The sequence below is a fragment of the Cetorhinus maximus genome, chromosome 6 (genome assembly GCF_964194155.1).
Source record: "Cetorhinus maximus chromosome 6, sCetMax3.hap1.1, whole genome shotgun sequence".
Lineage (NCBI taxonomy): Eukaryota > Metazoa > Chordata > Chondrichthyes > Lamniformes > Cetorhinidae > Cetorhinus > Cetorhinus maximus.
The window spans coordinates 81703505-81730881 of record NC_135884.1 but is presented as its reverse complement, the minus strand read 5'-3'; the positions used below and the strand labels follow the sequence as shown (position 1 = coordinate 81730881).

General features: G+C 44.8%; 1 protein-coding gene across 1 annotated transcript in view; it reads left to right on the top strand.

The window, feature by feature from the left end:
- The first annotated feature begins 443 nt into the window (after nucleotides 1–443).
- Nucleotides 444–27377, top strand: part of LOC144682290 (hydrocephalus-inducing protein homolog) — a 151962-nt gene continuing 125028 nt past the window's right edge. Inside the window, exons 1-7 of the mRNA XM_078544766.1 lie at nucleotides 444–589; nucleotides 1265–1401; nucleotides 11721–11848; nucleotides 14181–14375; nucleotides 14767–14916; nucleotides 16306–16545; nucleotides 21126–21300. Coding sequence (XP_078400892.1) covers nucleotides 444–589; nucleotides 1265–1401; nucleotides 11721–11848; nucleotides 14181–14375; nucleotides 14767–14916; nucleotides 16306–16545; nucleotides 21126–21300 — 1171 coding nt within the window. The remainder of the gene's footprint in view (nucleotides 590–1264; nucleotides 1402–11720; nucleotides 11849–14180; nucleotides 14376–14766; nucleotides 14917–16305; nucleotides 16546–21125; nucleotides 21301–27377) is intronic.

Genomic DNA, 27377 nt, shown 5'->3' with positions numbered 1-27377 from the left:
ATTCCAATGAATAGGTAAAGGTAAATGTAGAAACCAATTTTCTCTAGGTTTATTCCCTTTGGCCTTATTTGTTAATAAGCCAGAAATAATCGAGGTGCTTCCATGAGGTTGCTTGTGATTTCCTGGGAAATATTTGCAGGGCTAAGGGGAAAGAGTAGCGAAATGGAACAAATTGAATAGCTCTTTCAAAGAGCCGACACAGACATGATAGGCCAAATAGCTTTTTTCTATACTGTGTCATTCTATGGATGGAATTTTCCGGTCCTGCCAGTGGCAGGCATCATCGCAGGCAGGATGGGAAAATTTGGAGAGTGGCCAGAAGTCAGTTGACTTTTGGCCACTCCACAAATTTTCCCGTCCTGCACATGATGCCGCACGCTGCAGTCAGGACCGGAAAATTCTGGCCTATGATTCTGTGGGCTGAATTTTCCTGTCCCATGATGATGGACTGGGAGATAGGGGGGCTGGCAAACTGGTGTCTGGGGCCGTTGGTAGGGGAGCCCTACCTCTTCCTGGCATCATGCTATTTTGCCAACAGTGGGAAATTTGGCAGCTCATTTGCCCACAGGGCACGAATTGAGCCACTTAAGTAGCCAAATTAGAATCACTTCTCACCTCTGCAGGCATTTTTCTCGCATCAGAGGGTCTGCCCCTGCATAGCAAAACTGCCAAGTCAAGTTTGGTGGCCTCCCCATTGGTTCTGGGGTTGGAGGGGGCCGTCCTTGATGGGCAGTTCTTAGCCCATGGGGAGATGGGGGTGCCCTCCGACAGCAATCGCAGCCCCTGTGGCAATGGCATTACTGTTACGCCACAAATCCCCCACGGGGGCCTGGCAAAACCTACCAGCTCTTCGAGGGTGCCTTGCCATTGAGGTACTTTTATCCATTGAGGCACTCTTTCCCCATTGAGGCACTTTGTCCCCTTGAGGTACCCTCTCCCATTTATGCACCTTCTGATTGGACCAGCATCTCTTGTTTGGGGGGGCGACCAACCAATCTTAATTTGACAGCAGCCCCGATGGTGACCAATTAATAGGGCGCCACCAGCAATATGCTGCCCTGGGTCCTACTGCCCACGTTGGGCTGCATTCCCCCCCCTCCACCACCCCACCCCCCACCCCCACTTTCAGTCCTGGAAACAGGACACCTAGGTAAACAACAGAATCCAGTTCCATATGTTCCATGCTGATAGTGCTGGGCCATTGCTTATAATTTTGGAAACTAATCGTATTACATGTATATTACACTGAGTGCTTTTTTTCCAGATGTCATTTGCCTGAATTTATCCTGGATTTTGGATTTGTAATCCTCAGTACTGTCAAGATACATATCGTCAAAATTACAAACACAGGCAGTTTGCCGGTATCATTTTACACTGACCAAAACGTTCTTAAACGTACAGGTAAGACATCTATTGTACACGGAGAAGTCTTGGTTCAAAGCTGAATATTTATTATACGTTTTATTTGCAGAAAGTACAATATAAACTTTAAATTTACCCCTTTCCTTACAATTTTGTGTGATTGTTATAATAAAGTCATGGGGGCCGATAATTCAATCATTAGCGCCTGTAGCTGTGCATCATTCCCCTCCTAGAATGGGATACAGAAGCCTGAGGCCTGCTCAGGGTCAGTACTTACAACCAGGGAGCCTATTGTACAATGGGTCCCCAAATTGTGTTCAGCGTGGTTGGGCAGTGTCAAAATAAATCAGGCACTGCACAGGAGCCTTTTCCTTAAAGTTGGGTCATACTGTTATCAGGGTATTGGTCCAACACACATTTGGCATGGAGGGCATGGAATGGAGGTGGCATGGAAGTGGCATAGGGGCATGAAGAAGGCCTGGGGAGTGGGTGGGGTTTCAGAGAGTGTGAGGAATGAGGGCTGGAGGGCCTAACCGTTTTTAATACAACTTGGATGAAGTCCCAGAGAACCGAGGTGGGCCTTTTAACCAACCCCCTCTGACACTTGCCCATAACTACCTATGATCTACTTCTGAGATTGATGGCCCAACTCTCTCCTGCCCCCGCCACCCCGAAGCAAAGATTGCATGTAACGGGGCCCTATAAACCGAGGTGGGTCTGCTGAGTTGGGAAAATTTCTGACTTGAGCTATGCACCTCAGTAATGAAAATCCAGTCCTAGCTTTTTATTCCAGATTGATTGAACTGCCGTGATTTGAACTCATATTCATTTCTGGCCATCAGGCTCTACATGCAGTCTTTTGATAGCTCACATTGAATGACTACCCAGAGGGGAGGCTCTGAAAAGAGTGAACACATAGCCCCATGACTCTGGTAACCAGTCGCAATGGTTGAAGGAAAAATAAATAAATGTCCCATGTTGTTCAGTGTAATCAATTGCTCTGTGTTTGATTGCACTCAGCATGGTGGTTTTCTCATTAAAGCCTGCCCCAAATCCTGGAGTCCTATATGACAGGATGATGGATGGATGATATAGTCCCACCATTAACCTCTAATTTAAAAACACAAGAACATATATATATCTAGTTAAATAGAATTTACAGCACAGAAATAAGCTATTTGGCCCAACTGGTGCCTAAGCTCAAAACAAGCATCCTCCCACCTTACTTCATTTAACTCGTTCAATACTAGAACTAGGGGACACAGTTTAAAAATAAGGGGTCTCCCATTTAAGACGGAGATGAGAAGAAATATTTTTCTCTGAGAGGGTTGTGAATCTTTGGAACTCTCTTCCCCAAGAACACTGGAGGCAGGGTCATTGAATATTCTTAAGGCAGAGGTAGATAAATTCTTGACTAACAAGGGAATCAAAGGAGGGGTAGGCAGGAAAGTGGAGTTGAGGCACATTCAGATCAGCCATGATCTTATTGAATGGCAGAGCAGGCTCGAGAGGCTGAATGTCCTACTCCTAATTTGTATGCTCATATGTATCAGTATATCTTTGATTCTTTTCTCCTCATACTTGTCCAACATGCCCTTAAATGTACCCAGGTTAAACTAACTGGCCTGGTACAAGTGAGAACCAAGCTAAACATAGAAAGTTCAGCTAGGAAGTAAAAATGAAAATTAGAGAGACGTAGAGTATAAGCGACTCAGTTAATATAAAAAGGAATCCAAAAGTCCTCTATAAACATATAAAGAGTAAAACATAAGTTGTAAACCCTTTTTTGAACAAGGGTGTAACATTTGCAATTCTCCCCTCCACTGGGACCACCCCTGTATCTAAGGAGGATTGGAAAATTATGACCAGCGCCTCTTCAATTTCCAGCCTGACTTCCTAAGAATCATGAGATGCACCATCAAGTCCTGGTGGTTCATCAACTTTAAGAATAGTCAACCTTTCTAATAACTACTAATAATCAATTTTTAGCCCAGCCACTATCTCAAATATCTCCTCTTTCACTAGGACTTTGGCAGTTTCTTCTTCTTTGGTAACGACAGATGCAAAATACTCATTTAGTACCTCAGTCATGCTGTCTGCCTCCATTTGTAGATCCCCTTTTTGGTCCCAATTTGGTCCCAGCCATAGTCATTACAACTTTTGTTTTACTCTTTATATGCTTATAGAGGACTTTTGGATTCCTTTTTATATTAACTGAGTTGCTTATACTCTACTTCTCTCTGATTTTCATTTTTACTTCCCAGCTGAACTTTCTATGTTCAGCCTGGTTCTCACTTGTACCATCAACCTGACATCTATCGGATGCACCCTTTTTCTGCTTCATCTTATGCTCTCTCTCTCTCATCATCAGGGATCTCAGGGTTTGATTTCCCTACTGTTCCCTAAAAATTGGGAGAGCTGCTCAGAAACTAGCCAACCAACAGCATGACATAGTCATACTTACTGAATCAAACCTTACGCTAATGTCCCCGACGCCTGGATAAGTATTCCTGGGTATGTCCTGCTCTACTGTCAAGAAAGTCCCACAAAAAATGGGTGGCAGAGTGGTATACAGTCAGGAGGGAGTTGCCCTGGAAGTCCTCAACATTGCCTCGGGACCCTACGAAGTCTCATGGCATCAGGTCAAATTTGGGCAAGGAAACCTCCTGCTGATTGGCACATATCGCACCCCACCCCAACCCCAGCCCCTGCCACCTCAGCTGATGCCAGTGTTCCTTTATGTTGAACGCCACTTGGAAGAAGCACTGTGGGTAGCAAGGGCACGGAATGTACTCTTGGTGGGGGACTTCAATGTCCATCACCAAGAGTGGCTTGGCAGCACCACTATTGGCTGACCTGGCCAAGTCATGAAGGACCTATCTGTCTGACTGGACCTGCATCAGGTGAACATAGGACATAGGAAAGTAGGAGCAGGAGTAGGTCGCTCAGCCCGTCGAGCCTGCTCCGCCATTCAATACGATCATGGCAGTTCATCTACTTCAATGCCTTTTCCCCACACTATCCCTATATCCCTTTATGTCATTGGTGCTTAGAAATCTGTCAACCTATGCTTTAAACATAGTCAATGACTGTGCTTCCACAGACCTCTAGGGTAGAGAATTTCAAAGATTCACAACTATCTGAGTAAAAAGAATTTCTCCTTATCTCGGTCCTAAGTGCAAGAGAAGGATACTGGGACAGGCAGTCAGCAGCACCTAGAGGAGAGTGCAAGAGGAGGACCCTGGGACAGGTAGTCAGCAGCACCTAGAGGAGAGTGCAAGAGGAGGACCCTGGGACAGACAGTCAGCAGCATCTAGAGGAGAGTGCGAGAGGAGGACCCTGGGACAGGCAGTCAGCAGCACCTAGAGGAGAGTGCAAGAGGAGGACCCTGGGACAGTCAGCAGCACCTAGAGGAGAGTGCGAGAGGAGGACCCTGGGACAGGCAGTCAGCAGCACCTAGAGGATCTAGTCCAACTAGAGAATCTAGCACCCAGTCCATACTCAAGTAGGAGTAAAGGTAAAATAAAAGTAAGGGTCCATATTCTATTTAGTTAAGATATGTCTGGGGAGCTCAGTCCCATGATTTGCACATGCTGCACAATGTGGGAAATCCTAGACGCTCCTGGCAGTCTGGATGACCATGTGTGCAGGAGGTACCTCCAACTGGAGCAACTCGAGCTCTGGGCTTTGGAGCTTGAGCAGCAGCTGGGGGCATTATGATGCATTCATGAGGCTGAGAAGGTCATAGATAGCACGTTTCAGGATGTGGTGACCCCACAGTTTGAGGAAATGCAAGCAGTGGGGCAATGGGTGACCGCTAAAGAGAAGAAGGGGACCAGGCAAGTAGTGAGGGAATCTCACTCGCAAACCATTTTTCGGCCTTGCAAAACGGTAAGAGTGATGGTTCCTCTGTGGATGTCAACCAGAGCCAAGGCCATGGCACTATTGGGTGGTACAGCTGCTCAAGGGGGGAGGAAGAAGTGTGGAGGGGCAATAGTGGTAGGGGATTCGTTAGTGAGGGGAGTTGACAGGTGCTCCTGCAGCCATAGATGTGACTCCAGGATGGTATGTTGCCTCCAGGTGCCAGGGTTAGGGATGTCATGGAAAGGCTGCAGGGCATTCTGAAGGGGGTGGGTGAACATACAGAGGTCGTTGTCCAATTTGGGACCAATGACATAGGAAGAAATAGAAATTAGGACCTGCAAGCAGACTTTAGGGAGTTAGGTAGGAAATTGAAAGCAGGACTTCAAAGTTAGTAATCTCCAGATTACTCCCGGTGCCACGCAGTAGTGAGTATAGGAACAGAAGGATAAAGCAGATGAATGCGTTGCTGGAGAGATGGTACAGGAAGTAGGTCTTTAGATTCCTGGGGAATTAGGACTGTTTCTTGGGGAGGTGGGACTTGTACACGTTGGATGGGTTACATCTGAACAGGAACGGGACCAACATCCTCATGGGGAGGATTGTTAATGCTGTTGGGGTGAATTTGAACTAAATTGGCAGGAGGATGGGATCCTGAAAGGTAGCTCAGAGGGGAGAGAAGCTGAGATGGAATTAGAAGTTAAAATGCTAGTAAGTGTGTCTGGAAGGCGGAGGAAACATAGGCTAGATAAGAAATAAGTGAGTTTAGCAAGGCTAAATGCAATATATTTTAATGCAAGGAGCTTGAGGAATAAGACAGAGGAGCTGAGGGCACAGATAGGCATAGGAAGTATGATAGCATAGCTTTGACCAAGACTTGGCTGTAGAAGGACAGGATTGGCAGCTCAACATTCCTGGTTATAGGATATTCAGACGAGATAGAGAAGGGGATAGAAGAGGACAGGGGGTCACAATATTGATCAAGGAGTCAATTATAGCAATGAGGAGGGATGATATCCTGGAAGGATCATCAAATGAGGCCATGTGAGTAGAAGTAAAAAACACAAAAGGGGCAAACACGCTGTTGGGTGTGTGCTATAGGCCCCCAAACAGTCAGGGAGAGATAGAGGATCAAATATGTAATCAAATTTCAGAGAAGTGTAAGAATAATAAGGCAGTAATAGTAGGGGATTTTAACTACCCAGATATTAACTGGGTTAATTTTAATGTGCAAGGTAGGTGGGGAGCAAAATTCTTAAGTTGCATCCAGGAGAACTTTTTTAGCCAGTACATCGAAAGCCCAACAAGGGAGGGGGCAGTTCTGGACCTATTATTCAGAAATGAGCCCGGGCAGGTGAAAGGCATATCAGTAGGGGAGCATTTTGGAGATAGTGAGTATAATTCAGTTAGATTTAGGATGGTTGTGGAAAAGGATAAGGTTAGGTCAAAATAAAAGTTCTAAACTGGGGAAAGGCTAATTTTACTGAGATAAGATATGATTTGCCCCAAGTGAACTGGGAGCAGCTACTTGCAGATAAAACTGTGTCAGAGCAGTGGGAGGCATTCAAGAACGAAATAGCAAGAGTACAGGGCAAATATGTTCCCGTAAAGACAAAAGGGGGGGCCAAGCCTGGAGAACCCTGGATGTCAAGAGACATAAAGGTTAAGATTAAGAGTAAAAAAAAGTGAAGCTTATGGCAGATACTGAGGGCTCAATACAGCAGTGTCCCTAGGGGAGTATAAAAAGTGCAGGGGGGAACTTAAAAAGGAAATTAGGAAAGCTAAGAGTGTGCATGAGAAAGCATTGGTGGGTAGAATAAAGGAAACCCCGAAAGGGTTTTTTAAATATATAAAGAGCAAGAGAATAACTAGGGAAAGAGTAGGGCCAATTAGGGACCATAGAAGTAATCTGTGTGTGGACCCGGAAGACGTGGGTACAGTCCTCGATGAATACTTTGCGAGGTCTTCACAATGGAAAAGGACGACGCAGGTATAGACATCAGAGTGTGAAATATTAGAGGAAATTAACAAGAGGAGATACTAGCGGGTTTAGCGGCCTTAAAAGTGGATAAATCCAGAGGCCCGGATGAGGTGTATCCCAGGCTGTTGAGGGAGGTAATGGAAGGGGCCCTGGCAGTAATTTTCAAATCCTCTCTGGCCACAGGTGAGGTGCCAGAGGACTGGAGGACTGCTAACGTTGTCCCATTATTAAAAAAGGGATGAAGGGATAGACCAGGAAATTACAGGCTAGTCAGTCTAATCTTGGTGGTGGGGAAGTTACTAGAAAGAATTCTGAGGGACAGAATATATCTGCGCTTGGAGAGACACAGATTAATCAGGGATAGTCAGCATGGATTTATTCGGGGAAGGTCGTGTTTGACAAATTTGATAGAAATTACTTTGAGGAAGTAACCACGAGTGTTGATGAGGGTAATGCATTTGATGTGGTCTACATGGACTTCAGCAAGGCTTTTGATAAGGTCCCTTATGGCAGACTGGTCAAGAACATAAGAGCCCATGGCATCCAAGGCAAAGTGGCATGTTGGATCCAAAATTGTCTGAGAGGTGGGAAGCAGAGGGTGATGGTAGAGGGATGTTTCTGTGACTGGAAGTCTGTTTCCATTGGGGTTCCGCAGGGCTTGGTGCTGGGGCCCTTGCTGTTTGTGGTGTACATAAATGATTTGGACTTAAATGTAGGGGGTATGATCAATAAGTTCACAAATGACACAAAAATTAGGTGGTAAACAGTAAGGGGGATAGCCATAAACTGCAGGAGCATATCGATGGACTGGTCAGGTGGGCAGAGCAGTGGCAAATGGAATTCAATCCAGAAAAGTGTGAGATAATACACTTGGAGAGGGCTAACAAGGCAGGGGATTACACTATGAATGGAAAGTGCTGATGATCAGAGGGTCCTTGCTGTGCATATCCACAGATCCCTGAAGGCAGCAGGGCAAGTAGATAAGGTGATTAAGAAGGCATATGGGATACTTGCCTTTATTAGCTGAGGTATAGAATACAAGAGCAGGGAGGTTAAGCTGGAATTGTATAAAATGCTGGTTAGGCCACAACTGGAGTACTGCGTGCAGTTCTGGTCACCACATTATAGGAAGGATGTGATTGCACTGGAGAGGGTGCAGAGGAGATTTACTAGGATGCTACCTGGGCTGGAGGGTCTGAGCTATGGGGAAAGATTGAAAAGGCTGGGGTTGTTTTCCTTGGAACAGTGTAGGTTGAGAGGGGACCTGATAGAAGTGTATAAGATTATGAGGGACATAGATAGGGTGGATAGGAAGGCACTTTTTCTATTAGTAGAGGGGTCAATAACCAGGGGATATAGATTTAAGGTAAGAGGTAGAAGGCTAAGGTTGAGGAGAAATTTCTTCACCTAGAGGATGGTGAGAACCTGGAACTCACTGCCTGATTCACTGAGTCAGAAACTCTCATAACATTTAGGAAGTATTCAGGTATTCACTTGCATTGCCATAGCCTCCAGGGCTATGGGCCAAGCGCTGGAAAATGAGATTAGTGTCAGATCTCTGTTGACTGTCACAGACATGATGGGCTGAATGACCTCCTTATGTGTTGTAAACATCTCTGAGTCTATGAGAACTCCAGGTGCAGACTTTGCTACTCCTGTACTCAAACCCTCTTGCAATAAAAGCTAATATACCATGTTATGGTGGTGAGCGAACCAACAAGAGAGAAAAACCAACTTGACCTCATCCTCATCAAATTACCTTTGTGCAGATGCATCTGTCCATGGCCGTATTGGTAGGAATGATCCCTGCAAATAATCCTTGAAAGTGATGACATCATACTTAGGATATCCTTCATCGTGTTGTGTGGCACTACCATGGTGCTAAATGGGATAGATTCAGAACAGCAGCTCAAAACTGGGCAGCCATCAGGAGCTGCTGAATTCTATTCAACCACAATCTCATCACCACATATATCCCTCACTCTACCATTACTGTCAAGCCAGGGGACCAACCCTGGTTCAATGCAGAGTCCAAGAGAGCATGCCAGGAGCAGCACCAAGCATGCCTAAAAATGAGATGCCAACACAAGTCTACATGCATGCTAAGCAGTGGAAGCAGCATGCAATAGACAGAGCTAAGTGTTCTTACAAGCACCGGATCATATCTGCACTCAGAAGTCCTGCCACATCCAGTCGTGAATGGTGACGGACAATTGAACAACCAATTGGAGGAGGAGGATCCACAAATGCCCCCCTTCTTAATGATGGGGGAACCTAGCACATTAGTGCAAAAGACAAGGTTGAAGCATTTGCAAGCATCTTTAGCCAGAAGTGCCATGTGCTTGATTCATCTCAGCCTTTTCCTGAGGTTCCCAACAATACAGATGCCTGGCTTCTCTCAATTTGATTTACTCCATGTGATTTCAAGAAACAGCTGAAGGCATTGGATACAGCAAAGGCTATGGGTCCTGACAACACTCTGGCAGTAGTACTGAAGACTTGTGCTTCAGAATTAGCTGCACCCCTTAGCTGCACCCCATCAGTCTACTCTCGCTCATCAGTAAAATGATGGAAGGGGTCATCAACAGTGCTATCAAGCCGCATTTGCTTAGCAATAACCTGCTCACTGATGCCCAATTTGTGTTCCGCCAGGGCCACTCAGCTGCAGACCTAATTACAGCCTTGGTCTAAACATGGACAAAAGAGCTGAACTCGAGTGGTGAGTTGGCAGTGACTGCCCTTAACATCAGTGCAGCATTTGAGCAAGTGTCGTATCAACGACCCCTAGCAAAATTGATGCTAATGGGAATGAGAGGGAAAACTCTCCACTGGTTGGAGTCATACTTGACACAAAGGAAGATGGTTGTGATTGTGGAACATATCCAACCTCCTGACCCCCTTATGTCAATCCACCATCTACCAGGAACAGAAGTGTGAAGGAATACTCTCCACTTTCCAAGATGAGTGCAGCTCCAATAATGTTCAGGAAGCTCGAAACCATCCAGGACAAAGCAGATTGGCACCCCATCCTTAAACATTTACTCCCTCCATCACTGGTGCACAGTGGCAGTAGTGTTTACCATTTACAAGATTCACTGCAGCAACTTACCAAGCCTCCTTCGATATCACCTTCCTAACCCATGACCTCTTCTACCTAGAAGGAAAAGATACAGAAGTGCACCACTACCTGCAAGCTCCCCTTCAAGCCACATTCCACCCTGACTTGGAATTATATTGTCGTTCCTTCACTGCCACTGGATCAAAACCCTCAAACTCCCTTCCCTAAAAGCAGTGTTGATAATACCTACACCAGGTGAACTCCATTGTTTCAAGAAGGTGCCTCACCACCACCTTCTCAAGGGCAATTAATTATGGGCATCAAATGTTGTCCTTGCTAATCATATTCATATCCCATAAATGAATAATAAAGAAATAAATATATAAACAGATAAATAGAAGTTTCCTGACTGACACTTGATCCACCTCCCCAGAACATGATGCAGCAATGTATCCTTCCTCATTGGGCAGGAAACTTACTGATCTAGAAAATTCTCCCGGACATATTTTCAAAAAGCTTCCTCCTCTGTCCTTTACACTACTACTATCCCCATCTGTATTAGGAAAATGGAAGTCCTCCATTGTAACTATTCTATGGTTTTTGCAATTTGCTGTAATTTCTGTGCAAATATTTTCTTCTATATGTTTCCCAATAGTTGGTGACCTGTAGAATTCACCCAGTACTAAAATAGCGCCTCTATTGTCCCTTCGCTCTAAACTAATAAATTCAGTCTTTCACCCCTTTGAGATGTCCTCTCTCTCCAAGACTGTAATATTCTCTTTAATTATTACAGCCATCTCTCATCTTTTTGTTCCTTCCCTATCTTTCCTGTACACCTTGTATCCAGGAATATTTGGTACCCAATGCTGCCCTTTTTTGAGCCAGGTCACCATAATATCGTATTCCCATGTGGCTATTTGTGCCTGTAGCTCACCAACCTTATTGACCATACTTCATGCATTTACAAACATGCACCGACAACAGAATTCAGACCTTAATACACTAACTTTTAGTCTTACCTCCCCTGTTTCGTAGTTCAGTGTTATCTACTTCTCCCAATCCTTTGTGCACCTTGTTTACCCTTCATGGTACTGCATTCTGGCTCCCATCTCCCTGCCAAATCATCCAAAACTCTTAATCAGTTTCCAACCTGGAACTCACTCCTGCATATTTATTATTCTATATGTAAATCATCAGCACCCCTCGATTAGATCTCAGGCTATAACTCATTCAGAATGATTCAGTAACTGGCACGCATTATGATTGCCCCACTTACACAAAATTATATTTTCTCTTGTATTGCAACTCGGAGGAAAGAAATTTGTAAATTAGAACAGAAATAAAATTCAATGTCCTTGTCTTGTAAGTAAATATTGTCAATCCCAATAATGCTACCTTTTTGATAAATTGTAGATGTATATGTTTTTCCTAATCTGCCTGATGTGGTTTGTGTTGTAGGTTTCAGCACTGAGTTGCACAGGGTGAAGAATCTGCCCTATTGTGAAACAGAGACTTTTGAAGTACGGTTTGACCCCCTTCAAGCAAACCTTAGTATTGGACCTGCAGAAGCTTTGATGCCAATACAGGTACGTAAAAAGATCACTCCCGTTTTTCAAAAGTCTGGTTTCATTTAAGCACCTTTTACATTTTTGAATTAGAACAATTTGAGGTTAGTGTGATATATTATTTGGTCCAGCAGGTTTCATTTGCTGTGCAATTCAGAAGTAGGTTAAGGGCGATTTAGCAGGAATGCTGCATCTGTCACTGCTGCAGAATTTTGGCTGCTGTAACTTTTTTGCATCAAAATGCCACCAAATCATGTCATGTGCCAGAGGATAGTTGGCGCCTGTGATTCTTCACACGGTGGGGTTCCTTGATTCTTAATCATGGTGCCAACAGGAGGAGGATGAACAAAAGTTCAGTCATCCTGACACCTCTCATATAGTTTGTATTTGGACGGTTGAAAATAGCGTTGGCAGATGTCGGGGCAACATCCTGCGTACTCTTCTCTCGCAGCTGTCAGTTCTGTTGGATATTTTTCTTGGAATGTTTATAATCTTATTTTTGGGTGATAATTATCAATGTGGCGCTTTCAAATAAAACCTCATGTTTTCAGCAGGGGAAACTTAACACAAGAAACCTGGCCAATTTCAGATGACTATTATGCTTCTTTAACACTTCGCAAGCAGTTTAACAGCCAGTAAGCCTGAAATAGTAACACCAGAGGATATTAAGCTAGCTGCTGAGAGCAGGAAAATTAGCACAATGGTTGGCTGGAATAAATGTGGGATACAAACTGATTACCCAGGGGGAAGGCAAGAGTACTGCCACTTGAAACATGTTTCTGATTAAAATTGAAATGCCAGTCAACTGTGAAACTGACTTTATGCATCATAACTAACTGCTGCAACTCAACAAGTGTATGTAAGCGTGTTTATCTTAAACATTACCTGTTTGGCAGTATCCAGTGCAAACTACTCTGCAGGTTCTGTCCTGATATCAACAGCTGATAGGTGGGCACTGTGCACTTCCCAGAGCTTGTCATCCGCAGGAGAAAGCTCTTCCAGCTGAAGGATGAAGCCTTTGTGAGATCTGGGCCTGTAGACCAATGACAGGGATAATTGGCGTGAGTGGTGATGAGCTCCTTTACAGATCACACTCTCACTGTCATCTGACCCTTACCACAGTAAAGTACAGCAACAGGCCCACTCCTTCTTCCCTTTCCCTTTGCCCTCCAGAGTGGCACCTTCAACTTCTCTGAAGAGACAAAACTCCAACTCAGATGTAGGGGATTTGGGACTGTAATTTTCTACCATTGACAGATTATTCTACGGTTTGACATCCACACCCATGCTGGTGGTTCACTTTCATACTCTGCATATAAGTCGACCCCTGGCGTGGGACTGTTTTGAGGAGCAATCCTGACCCACCTCCCTACCTGCCACCATTCCTGCCACTTGGAGGCTGGTTAAGTACAGCCCATTGCATCCCTGTCAGCTCTTCGAAAAGCTATCCAATCAGTCCTATCCTCTTCTTTTTTCCCCTTAAAAATGTTACCTTTTCAAAGATTTACCCAATTTACTTTTCAAAGTTATTATTGGATCTGCTTTCTCCACCCTTTCACATAGTGCATTCCAGATTGTAATATCACTGAGAGATTGGTGCTAACCTAATGTCAGAATGGTAGTCTGAATAGCTCCTGCCTCTACAGCGTGGAAAAGTGCAGTGAGTGCTAAAATCACCAGCGATTGCTCTGACCACTGGCTTCACAGTTTTCTGCTCTTGCCTGGGTACGAGGCATGGAAAATATACCTATTACGTGGGGAATTTAAAAGAACAACCAAAATTCCATTTTCAATTCTTTACACCTGCTTATTTATTTTTGCCAATTTTGTCCCGGTCTCCTCTGCTGAATGTCTTAGCTGCTTCTGGGATTTCAGTTCCAAGGGTGAGTCTTGCTACGGTACCTTGCCCATGACACAATTCCTCATATGTCAATCTAATTATTATTTGCAGGCTACTTTGTCATTGAGGATATCACAACAGAGCCTGGTCCTACCCTTACTTGTGGATTACGTCCATAGGTCTACCATCAGATCTTTGTGGATAGTGGTCAGATGTGGAAACCCAAGTTGATTTCTCCCTGCCTACCTGAAGCTACTTGTAGCACTCCCACTGTCTATTTCCCAGTTTTGCAAAAGAAATCCCTGTTTCCAAGAGTTGCATTGCTGTTCATTGCAATGATCACCAAATTGATTAGGAGAATACACTTAGAAAAGGACAAACAATAAGCACATATCTGCAACTTAAATGTGTCTTTGATGGAATCTGGTTCAGTGGCAGGTGAAGCGAAAGAGGAAGAAGATAGCTGATCTTTGCTGGGAATTGGTTTGGTTGTACTTCTCAAATTTTGTTTAGGTTGTAAGTGGGCCCACAGTGAATGTCATCCTGCGTGCTACAGTGACTATGCCAGGCTTGGCTGTCTCCAATGATCATCTGGACTTTGGCACCGTACAGTGTGGGCATTGTCAAGTTATGACTATCCAGCTCCATAATCACCTGGATGTTACCTGTGAATGGGTTTTCACTGATACCAGCATTGTGAAAGAAAAGGTGAGAAGAGATTTTCCTATTTCACAGTAATATGCACATATTAAGTAGATATAAAGACGGGCCATGTGCAGGGGAATCCAAAGCTACAGGGCATAAGTATAACATAGACACTAATAAATGCAAGGAATTGAGGAGAAAGTTCTTTACCTGGAGAGCGGTGTGAATATGGAGCTTGCTACCATATGAAATTGTTGAGGCAATTAACATTAAGGAGAAGCTAGATCAATACATGAAGGAGAAAGTAATAGTGTGGGAGGAAGCTCATTTGGAGTATAAATGTGTTGGGGCAAATGGCCTTTTTCTTTTCTCTAAAAGTCCACGTAAAATGAATTTTATTGATCTGCCATTAATTGCATTGTTCACACAGCTTTAATCTTTGTGATTTAAACAGCTCGATAAGCATGTTCCCCTATACCTGCGATCCAAACTACTGAAGGAGTTGAAGCAACCATCCTATGTGTTTCACATGTTGCCTGCTTGTGGTGTGCTGAATGCTGGGGCAAGAATGAATGTGCAGCTAACATTCATTCCTGATGAAGAGGTGAGTTTCTCAAGGAAAAGAAAGAAGTACCAGCCGTTAGGTTGAATTCCTAATGCTATTTCGGTTAGAAAATGTGTCAGTACACAAGCTTCTGATCACAATGCAATTGCTGAGCAAAGGCTCAGTGCTTCGCAAAACCAACCTGAGGAACTTGCTCAAGGAAAGAGTGGGCAGCACTTTGGATAGGAACCTACAATTAGCCCTGCTTACTTAGAACTACTGTTTTAGTAAAGTTTCAAGACAAATCTGTAATGATTCACTTGCTGAGCCACCCACAGCTGTACATGGGACATACAAGAATGAGGAGAAGGATTCCATAGGCTGATTTGACATAAATCAGCCATCCTTTTCTCGGATCTTTGAATCAAAGAATGATACAGCACAGAAGGAGGCCATTCAGCTCATTATACCTGTGCTGGCTCTTTGAAAGAGCTGTACAAATAGTCATACTCCCCCTATTCTTTCCCCATAGCCCTGCAAATTCCTTTTTGAAAGTTACTATTGAATCTGCTTAACATTCAGTAGCATTACCATTGTTGAATCCCCCACGATCAACATCCTGGGGGTTACCTTTGACCAGAAACTGAACTGGACCAGCCACATAAATACTGTGGCTACAAGAGCAGGTCAAAGGCTAGGATCCTGCAGAGAGTAACTCAACTCCTGACTGCCCAAGATCTGTCCATCATCTACGAGGCAGAAGTCAGGAGTGTGATGGAATATTCTCCACTTGCCTGGATGAGTGCAGCTCCAATAACACTCAAGAAGCTTGACACCATCCAGGACAAAGCAGCCTGCTTGATTGGCATCCCTTCCACAAACATTCACTCCCTCCACCTCTGACACACAGTGGCAGCAGTGTGTACCATCTATAAGATGCACTGCAGAAACTCACCATGGTTCCTTGGGCAGCACCTTCCAAACCCACAGCCACTACCATCTAGAAGGACAAGGGCAGCAGATGCATGGGAACACCACCACCTGGGAGTTCCCCTCCAAGCCACTCACCATCCTGACTTGGAATATCACCGTTCCTTTACTGTCGCTGGATCAAAATCCTGGAACTCTCTCCCTTACAGCACTGTGGGTGTACCCACACCACATGGACTGTGGTGGTTCAAGAAGGCAGCTCACCACCACCTTCTCAAGGACAATTAGTGAAGGGAAACAAATGTTGGCCCAGCCAGCAACACCCACACCCCAAGAACAAATTGAAAAAAAATTTTCCTAATTTACTCTTCAAAACCTTCATATATCTTGAATATTAAAATGTAGGGTAACGTCTTTGTAGCTACGTGGTTAATAACAGAAAGATGGTTTTATTAATGAAAATACAGCTAAATGTACAAGATGAGTTTTGACAGTGGCTATTTTTGTTTTAACCGACAGAAACTTTATAACCATCGTCTGATGTTGACCTTTGCCCAGAGCAGTAACCAGGTGCTGATCATGGCCAAGGGCCAAGGACTAGAGCCTCATCTCGACTTTTCTACAACTTCATTGGAACTGGGTCCACTTTTACCATACAGTCCAGAGGTGGAGGGGATGGTATTTGTAAAGAACCCGTGCAGCTTCCCCGTTGAATTCTATTCAGTGGAGTTTGATGACAAGTACCTGGTAGAAGAAAAGGTCTCTGGCGAGCTGTTAATTGTAGAGTTACTTAGAGATGTAGGGGTAGATTTTCATCTTCACGGCTAGTGGTTAAACTGGTGGAGAGGATTGCCCACCCCTTATAGAACACATCTGAATTTCATTCCATTGATTTCATCAGAGTTTAGCCCCAGCTTAATCACCAGTCCCAGCACCAGCCCCATTACCAGTTCGATCCTCAGTCCCAGTCCAGTCCCATCTCAATCCCCAACCCCAGCCCTAGGCCCAGTCCAAGCCACAGCTTAATCCTCAGTCCCAGGCCCAGGCACAGTTCCAGCCCCATCTCGATCCCCAGCCCCAGTCTTAGTCACAGTCTCAATTCCAGTCCCAGTCCCAGCCCCAGTCCCATATGTATATATGAATTAGAAACAGGAATACACCATTTGGCCCCTCGAGCCTGCTCCATATTCATGAAGATCATGGCTGATCTGATTGTGGCCTCAGTTCCACATTCCACCTACCCCAATAATCTTTGAATATTTCTAAGGCTGAATTAGTTAGATTCTTGACTGACAAGGGAGTCAATGACCCTGCCTCCACCACCCTATAGGGAAGAGAGTTCCAAAGCTTCACGAACCTCCGAGAGAAAATGTTTCTTCTCATCTCTACCTTAACTAGGAGACCCCTTATTTTTAATCTGTGTCCCCTAACACAAGGGGAAACATCCTTTCAACATCCACTCTGTCAAATCCCTTCAGAATCTTATATGTTTCAATAAGGTGACCTCTCAACCTTCTAAACTCCAGTGGATACAGGCCCAGTCTGTCAAATCCTTCCTCATAAGAAAGCCCCCCCATCCCAGGTGTCAGTTGATTGAACCTTCTCTGAACTGCTTCTAATGCATTTATATCCTTTCTTAAATAAGGAGACCAAAACTGCACAGTACACCAGATGTGGTCTCATCAATGCCCTGTACAACTGTAGTAAAACATTCCTACTTTTAATCTCCATTCCCCTTGCAATAAACACCAACATTCCATTTGCCTTCCTAATCACTTGCTGTATCTGCATACTGACTTTTTCTGATTAATGTACCAGGACACCCAGATCCCTCTGTACCTCAGAGCTCTGCCAACTCTCTCAATTTAAACAATATACTGCTTTTCTATTCTTCCTGCAAAGGTGGTCACGTTCACATTTTCCAACGTTATACCCCACCTGCCAAATTTTTGCCCACTCCCTTAACCTATCTTTGTCTCTTTGCAAACGCCTTATGTCCTCTTCACAACATATTTTCCTACCTATCTTTGTGTCATCAGCAAATTTAGCAATCATACCATCGTTCCCTTCATCCAAATCACTTATATAAATTGTAAATAGTTGAGGCCCCAGCATTGATCCCTGTGCACTTCTTTCGTCACATCTTGCCAACCTGAAAATGACCCATTTATGCTGACTCTCTGTTTCCTGTTAGCCAACCAATCCTCTATCCAGTCTAATATGTTGTTCCCTACACCATGAGCTCTTCTTTTACGTAGTAATCTTTGATGTGGCACCTTGTCAAATGCCTTCTGGAAATCTAAGTACACCACATCCATATATTCCCCTTTATCCACATTGCTAGTTACTTCTTCAAAGAACTCCAGTAAATTAGTCAAACACGATTTCCCTTTCACAAAACCATCTTGACTCTGGCTGATTGCATTGAGATTTTCTGACTGCCCCACTATAACCATTTAATAATAGATTCCAGCAATCTCCCTACGACAGAGGTTAAGCTAATTGGCCTGTGGTTTCTTGCTTTCTGTCTCCCTCCAATCTTGAATAGAGGAGTCACATTTGCTATTTTCCAATCTGATGGGACCTTTCCAGAATCTAAGGAATTTTGAAAATTAAAACCAATGTATCTACTATCTCATCAGCATTTATTTTAAGACTCTTGGATGAAGTCCATCAGGGCCTGGAGACATGTCAGCTTTTAGTCCTATAGGACCTGGGGACTTGTCAGTTTTTAGTTGCAATAATTTTCTTAGTACCCTTTCCCTGGTGATTGTAATTGTTTTAAGCTCCTCCCTCTTTTTCAACCCCTGACTCACGATTATTCCTGCAATGTTATTTGTATCCTCAACAGTGAAGACAGATGCAAAATATCTGTTCAATTCATTCGCCATTTCCTTATTTTCCATTAATAATTCCCTAGACTCTCTCTCTAGAGGACAAACACTCACTTTTTAAATACCTGTAGAAACTCTTACCATCTGTTTTTATATTTCTAGCTAGCTTTCTGTCATACCAATTTTTCCCTACTTATTAATCTTTTAGTCATTCTTTGCTGTTCTTTATATTCTCTCCAATCTTCTGACCAGCCATTCACCTTTGCTGAATTATAAGCTTTTTCTTTCAATTTGATGCTATCATTAACTTCCTTAGTTAATCACAGATGATGTACCCTTCCTTTAGAGTCTTTCATTCTCACTGGAATGGATCTTTGTTGACTATGCTGAAATATCTCCTTAAATGTCTGCCACTGCATCTCTACTGGCCTATTCCCTAACCTAATTTCCCAGTTCACTTTAGTCAGCCTCAGTCCCAGTCCCAGCTTCAGCCCCAGACCCACAACCCCCCCCAGCCCAATTTTGTCCCCAGCCCCAGTCCCCATCCTCGTCCCAGTATTAGTACCAATTTTGACCCCCTTTCTGACCCTACCCGATTCCAAGTCCATACTCATGTGATATACACACATCAGCCAGCAAGTATCATTAAATAGTGACCAGGACGTGTGGAGATGCCAAGGCTAATCATTACTCCTCTGGCTGAAGTTAGTTAACAATAGGAATCCCTGTTCAGTACCATGCTTGGTTGCCCATTTAAACACTGAGAGCTCTACAATATTATGATTTTTAGAAGTGCCATTTTCTTGTGTGTCTGCTCTGTTTGTTTTCGATTATTAAAACAAGCATGTTGAGCAGCAGACAGCATGCAACATTTAACACTAAGAGTCACCTTATCTGAGCACACTTTTCCATTAACTTTGTTTGCTCCAGAAAGATTGGCTACGAATAGCTACCAAGTCCATGGAGTAACCCTTTTCTTCCTGTTATCAATCTCATCATGAATTGTTTCTTTTACACATATATTCGTCAACGTTAAATGTCAAGGATTTCAAATCGACTAAATGTCTTTGAGAAGCAGGTTAAGTGATTTTAGTTCGGAAGAATCACGTTAAAGGATGACTTCAAAGGAATGTGGGTGGGAAGTCATTAAATTGAGATGTTTCTCAAAGGAGATTGAGAAGGTGACTGCAGATCAGGAGAAGCTATATTTTGTCAGTGCACCTTGAAGTCAGAATAAGATCAAAGTGAATAAACTGCTTGGTGGTGGCTTTTTGAAGATGGTGAAGTGGCACAGTGGTTGTTGCAGTAGGTAGTGACTGGGAATCCAAAGCTCGCCAGTATTGCTGCTCTAGGCTTTGTTTGGCTACCTTTTGGAAATATGTCGGATGGAGCTAACTCCTGCAACCCTTGGAAAGATCCTAGTGACTGTTGAAAGCATCAAGGCCTTGGGACATCATTTAAAGCTGGCTGATACAAACAACTAAGTCTGAAGGATGCGCCGAGGAGTACACTGTGGCCACCAAGAATTCTGATGTGGTTTTACATTGGCAAGGTCATTCGCCAAGGAAGCTTTGTTAGATTTAATGAGAGATGTACTCAAAACCATTCATTTGCACAGTTAAAATCAGACCCATTTAACATCTGAACTCTTCTGTGTTAACCTAGCATTCCATTTTATATGAATGAATGATACTTCAAATTAACTAAACCCATTATTAGGGCCTTAAAAATGAATAATTGTAATGTTGTAGTTATCAGCCTCTGGTCTTTGACTATATCTTTGACCCTTGAAGGATGAGAGTTCATGGGCTGTACCAAGAAGACAAACGATACTGGAAATCATGCCAGCACTGTGACCTACATTAATGTTATCATTTATTGTGATGTCTGCAAATTTTCTTTATCATTACCCTTATAATTTGGCCAGCCAGACTTCCCTGCAACAATGCAAAATATAGTAACATAGAGCAATGGATATGGACTTACCTTTGCAATCTTGATCACGGTTGTGATGTTGTAGAGAAGCACAGAGCAGAGGTCAGGCTGTTAGCCATGAAGAGGGAGGGGGTTGCAGACAGAGACGGAATCAACAGCCAGCTCTGTTGAACATCTTTGAGCGTCCAATTTAGGGCAGTATTGAGGGAAGCCTGGGAGCAGATTTCTATAAATCTCTATGGTTTTCTATGGAATGTGATGTGTAGTTACTGTACTGGAGCAAAGCTACTTGAGAAGGAGAGTTTTTTTTCATAATAATAGAGCACTGTCAAAATGATATCTGGTAAAATTATACTCATTATACCTGATGACAGGCAAGACTGAGATAGAGAACTGTCAGTTCAGTGAACAGCTGGCATTCTAGTACTCTGCAGTATAACCCATTAAACTAGCTATATGCTTTACTGCCTGTTGGTTAACCTTTTGTGAAAAGAGCGCACTTTTAAAAAAAAAAAATATTTTGAAACATCCTTTAATGCTGAGCCCTCTACTCCATCTTCATCTTGAAAGGTTCTGAGGATGATGAAGGGCTACAGTTCAGATAACACCTTGATAGTGCCGCCAAGACAACCAGGTGAGAAGCTTCCATTTGAATTATTGGAGTACTACAAAGAACAGAGCCAAACCCAAGAAGAACAAGAACAAGCAAAGAGTAAAACCTTGGAAGCCATTGAAGGCGAAAATGGTATGTGCTGAGAAATAAACTGCATGCTTAAACAATTTCTAGTCAGCTCCTATCAGAGTAGAACTGTAGCTTAGAAATTACCGTGACTTTATCGATACTTATCATGTTCGTTTAATGTAACTTTGTTCCTTATTTTAATGCAACCATGAGCCCTGGCAAAATAAATTTGTTCATAAGCTCTGGTACTCCCTCCCTAAACTTGTCCACCTCGCTACCTTTCTCTCCTCTTCAGAGACACTTCTTAAAACCTACTCCATCTCAGGTTTGTGGTCACCTATCCAAATGTCTCCTCATGTAGCTCAGTGTCAAATCTTGTCTAATTATACTCCTGTGAAGCACCTTAGCATGTCAATTATTACACTGAAGATGTAATATAATGTAAGTTGTTGTTGTCCTGTTGATACTGATCTATACCAGTCGGTTGTTGTTTGTCTTAACCTCTGTGAAAATAGTGGACAAAGTTTTGTCATCCTAAGATGTGTTTGTATGCTAATATTACCAACAGTAACTTTTATTCTTATCTTCAATGAGCAAATCAGAACAGACGACAAGTATATTATTCAAAATCAACAGCTTTTCTTTCTCCTGGATTTTATTTCTGGTGTGAAAATGAACAGAACTAGAGATAAAGCCCTACCACCGCCTTCTGAAGGATTGCACAGAGTGGGTAATAAATGCCTGCCTTGACAGTGACACCCATATTCCCAGGAAGAATTTCAATAGTTAGCAATTTTTGACGATACCCTCGTGGGTGCTGTGCAGGCAATTGCAAGATGCAAGATGGTTAAAGCTGCAGCTTTGAGCGCCAGGACAAAATTGTGCCCGTGAGGGACGGAGCACCGGCACATTGAGGTGGGAAGGTGCACACACTTATTGGTCAGCTTAACAGATGTACACTCAGAGTTGACAACGCACAAGGTTGACAGGAATGCACACAACCTGTGAGTATGGGTTTATAGATTACGAACCCTTACAGATGACAGCATGGAGTTTAAGGAAAGATCACTCTTCTCCATACGCATCTACTTCTCTCCTTCTACACTACACCTTCACCTTTCCACAATGCAGATGAGTCTCCATCTTACAGAGCTAAGAATGAACATCACCTGAACCTGTAGTGCATGCTGACGAGATGCCTTGCACAAGCACACTTTACATTGAGGGTGAGGCATCACTGATGTCGGTAATGGATCGAGAAGGGACACACACTGTGATGAGATGGCTGCACACAACATCGACCAGAGGCACATGATGTGACATCTGCGATAAGCAGGGGGAGAGAACATCATGTGACATCTGAATCACACACGACACAACCCAGCATACAGAGGAGACTTACACAAGAGGAGATGTGGAATGGGTGCAATTCTATTTACATTGGTGGAAAGTGGTGAACACCTGTGCCACCATCATGCTCCTAATATTTCTTGATCTTCTTACCCTACTGCTACGTCTTAGTGCATTCACAATATTCATAGCAGAGGTGGAGGCAGCCTTGCTGACTGCCATGCCCTGTTGTCTGTGATGACCTTGGCAGGTGTCCTGTGGAGGGCCAAGATCTGGAGGACCCTGGCCTGCTTTGGGTCTCCTGTTGTGGGGCAGGTGCACCCTCCTTGGCCTGTGGAGTGCAGATGGGGTCACAGGCAGAGGGGATTGGGATCAGCCAGATACTCCTGGAGTCAGCTTGGCCTGCATGAAGAGAGATGGAGAGAGTATGAGCATAGAGCATGCCAAGGCAGATGATAAGGATGCCTGTCTTGTGTGGGTGCTGAATAGAGCCATGTATGGGATGAGGATGTGAACTGCATGTGATCTGAGCCCAGATGGGGATATTAGGGTGTTTGTGGGCGAGTGAGTGGTGATGCTACTTGTGTTGGCAGTGTGTGAGATCCCTGTATACAGTCATCCTGCGAATGTGTGAGGGGCTTGTGAACTGAGAGGGATGAGACCCTGGCTCTTCTGTTTGTGGCACTGCACTGCTATCCTCCTGCGGGCTGAGGTGGCACTCACTGCCACAGTCACCTCCTTCCAAACCGGGTTGGTGACCTTGTTGGACCTCCACGGCCATCCCAGGGAGAGAAGGTCATGGCGAGCCTCGACAATGTTCAGAAGGTGACCCAGCGAGGTGTCACTAGACTTGGGGACTGCACTCTTCCTGCTTTTTGGGGTCATCTGTGACCTGGAGCAGTCCTGGGACGAAGACGTTGAAAGATCCGTGTGTGGTTGTGGTTTAAACATGTCGCCCAGAGTGAGGATCCACTGAAGTCACAGGCTGCCTGCCAGCTAAACAGTGTTCTCCCGCTGATGCATATTTAATGAGGCAAGAGGCGGACAATCAGGTATGAAAACACTCCATTGCGGTTGGCAGGGAGAAGGCCACTTTTCCCTAGCCCGCCACCGCACTTAGTCTGCAGAGGGGAAAATCCCACCCATAGGGAGGAATTTTTTGTGTCTGCTGGTGTTGGATATGTTTAGTGGCGTGAGTGGACAATATGGCGAGAAGGCCAGAAATCAATTTCATGACATTGTGAAACCAGTTTGTGATCATCCGGTCAGCCCGTCAATGGCAGGAAATGCGGCCCGCCACCAGACGTCAAGAGCCTCATTGCAATACATGTGCGTATAATTATAAAGCCAACCCATCGGTATAATCCCTGCCAATCCCCGCTGGATCGTCCGCCCACTCAGTCATGCCGACGTGTTTCACAACAGCATATATAAGGCGCACACTTGGCGGGCTGCACTTTGAGGGGAACTCAGAGGGGAGTGCCCAGTAACCTTGTGAATCGCTCGTCCAGGTTGCCTGTTGGACTTCAAGGTTGAGGCACATTGGGGGAGTAGGGGGATGGTGCAAGGGCTGCCCTGCAGTTGAGACGACATGGGGCTGGGGGCAAGGGCTGCCCTCTGGTTGAGCTGTGTTGGACGGGGGTGCTGCCCTGCAGTTGAATGTAGTGCACAAGCATTAGGGAAACCTTGCATAAAGTAACTATTCCTCTGCAGCTAAGACAGTTCAGACACAGCCACATTGACATGTGCGGAGTCAGGCCTCTAGCTTATCTGCCTATTCAAGCAACGCAGAGGCATGAAAGTGCCACCAAGTGTTCCAGAGCTTTTCAACTCTTGGGCACAGACTGCAAACTAATGAGCGTTTGAGTGGACTGTGAAACAGTTGGACGACTGGACCTGTTGTATAATCTCCTTGCTACAGCTGGCCATGGAGCAGTCACTGGTGGAGGCACTCACAGCCCCTTGCAATGTCATCATCCTGGTTTGGACCAGTCTCCTCCATGGTTCAAGCTAACAGTGCAGCCTTGCAGTGCAGTTTAGGAGAATGCCTGCACCTGAGCTGAGAGCACAGCATGCAGCCCAATGGGCAAAGCTGCCGCCAATTGGTCAGGTGAAGTGGGGCAGAGGTGTTTGGGGTTTCGGGCAGCCATGCAGCGCACTTTTCTCTGGCAATCCAAGTGGTGGCCAGTACTCTCTGAGGTGCATTAAAGGGCCTTCAGATTTAACCAAGAGAGGTTCGTAGTACACCCAAGTTAACCCACGTGTCTCTCTCTTTCATCCTGCAGGAGGAGTAAATCAGGAGCATGGAGCCTGGTGAACTAGCTGTATGCCCTGTGGCATACAGAAAGCGGAGATGATGGAGAAGAGAGCGATGGAGGTGCCTGGCTGCACAGAAGGAGGAGCAGCACCCTCAGGAAGAAGGGGCAGCTGGGGCTCGCACACATGCTGCTGAAGAGCTACAGCGAGCCATCGTTGGTCAGCGCCTAGCTAAACCCAGGGTCGATAGATGCCACCTTTCATTCCTGCAGATGACCAACAACCAGTGTCACCAAAGACTGCACTTGTCCAGGGAACTGGTCAGTCCATCTGCCAGCTACTGCCATGGGGATGTAAAGGGCTTCCACTGCCAGTGGCCATGAAAGTGACCGTGGTGCTCAATTTTTATGCTGGTGGCTCCTTTCAGTGCTCCACAGGTGACCTCTGTGCAATAGAACAAGCCTCCACCCACAAATGCATCCATAAGGTCATGGATGCCATCTTCGCAAGGGCACACAACTTTGTGCATTTTGCCCGGGACCAAGAGCGCCAGGATGCGAGAGCGATTGGATTTGCCCAGATCACATGTCTCCCACAGATGCAGGGTGAGCTCGGATATACGTTGCTACAAGGGGTCATCTGTGTTAACCACAAGGGCTTCCATTCGCTGAATGTGCAGCTAATGTGCGATCACCACAAACACGTCCTGCAGATCTACACATGGTTTCCAGGGATTGTCCATGACTCCTACATTCTCAGTCAGTCACAGATCCTTGACGTCTTCCAGGGTCCACGGAGGCTGCAGGTTTGGCTCTTCGAGGACAAGGGCTACCCGCAGAGACTGTGGCTAATGACACCCGTACGGCGGCCTCAGACTGCGGCAGAGTGAAGGTATAACGAGGCTCATGCTGCAACTTGCAACTTGGTGAAGTAAACCATCGGGATGCTAAAAATGAGGTTTCAGTGCCTGGACCAGTCTGGTGGAGCCTTGCAATACAGTCCACAGATGGTGTCATGCATTGTCGTCACCTGTTGCGCCCTTTACAACCTGGCGCTGCGACCGGGAGACGAGCTGGCTGAGGAGGAGATGGAGGAGCTGAAGGGCTCCTCCGATGATGAGGACGTCGACGGTGGTGAGGTTGAAGAGGTCCTTGAAGGCAACAATAACAGCAATGAGGCCCTCGCACTGGCCAGATGAGGCAGGCGTGCTCGGGAGGCCGTCATAGCTGCTAGATTTGTGGAGGATGATGACGACATGTGTGAGGAGATGGATCCTCACATTGCATCTATGAACATTTGACTCCGGTCTGGCTTGTGGCAGTGCACATACTCTCAGTGATAATGCTTCTGGCTCCTGCCATGGAGTTGCAGTAGAGGCCCTAATAGTCGCTCGATTGCATGAGGACGATGACAACATGCAGTGAGGACACGCCATCGATCGTCACATAGCCTCTGAGAATGTCTGACTCCTGTCTGTCCAAGGACAGCTCACTTGTGCTTTGTTATCAGGGCCATATAACAGAGATGCAGCCATGAAACTTTAAAAGCACCTGATCCTTTTGTCCGCCTTCAGCACCTGCCCCTTTCAGAAACACAGTGTCACTGGTCACAGATATTGAAGAGGTGGGGGCCAGCCCCACCTTAAAGGTGCTGAGAGCATACAGAGAGAATAACAGAACACTATGAGCCTGCCTATGACATTCTGGCAGCAATGACAAGCACCGTAGAGGTGCAAGCATCACTAATATGTCACGGTAGTGTGAGGCCGGACCATCACTTTGGTCTGAAGGCTGAAAAAAGCATAGGGAAGAGGCCCTGGACTGAGATACCTGTCGTTGTCTTGTGTAGAAAGGATTCACATCTGAGGCACATGAAGACTGCTCACCAGAAGAAGGAGCCATAGGCAGGGAGACATTCTTGAGAGTTTATTTGCAATAGTGAACATTATGTACAGGTTTACATCTGTGCTCAAGCTGTGCAACTATCATATGAACATACGAATTAGGAGCAGGAGGAGGCCACTGGGCCCCTCGACCCTGCTCCACTATTCAATAAGATCATGGCTGATCTGATTTTAACTTCAACCCCACATTCCTGCCTACCCTCAATAACCTGTCATCCCCTTGTTAATCAAGAATCTATCTAGCTCTGCGTTAAAAATGTTCAAAGACTCTGCTTCCACTGTCTTTTGAGGAAGAGAGTTCCAAAGACTCACAATGCTCAGAAAAAAAAATTCTCATAAACCCTGTCTTAAATGAGCTTAAATTACCTTATTTTAAATAGTGACCGTGAGCTTTAGATTCTCCCACAAGAGGAAACATCCTCTCCACTGTTATGAGCGATGCAGTTGGTAAAGCGGAGTTATTTAAAAATCCCAGAGGGAAACTTTAAACAACTGTCCTAACCTATGATTTTCATTGTTATGTTTGAGATACAACTCTAAAGGCAGGAATCAGACCACCATTTCTCAAGGTTTTATATTACACTAAATGAAACATTTTCTTAATTTACACAGGTTAAGAATATATATACAC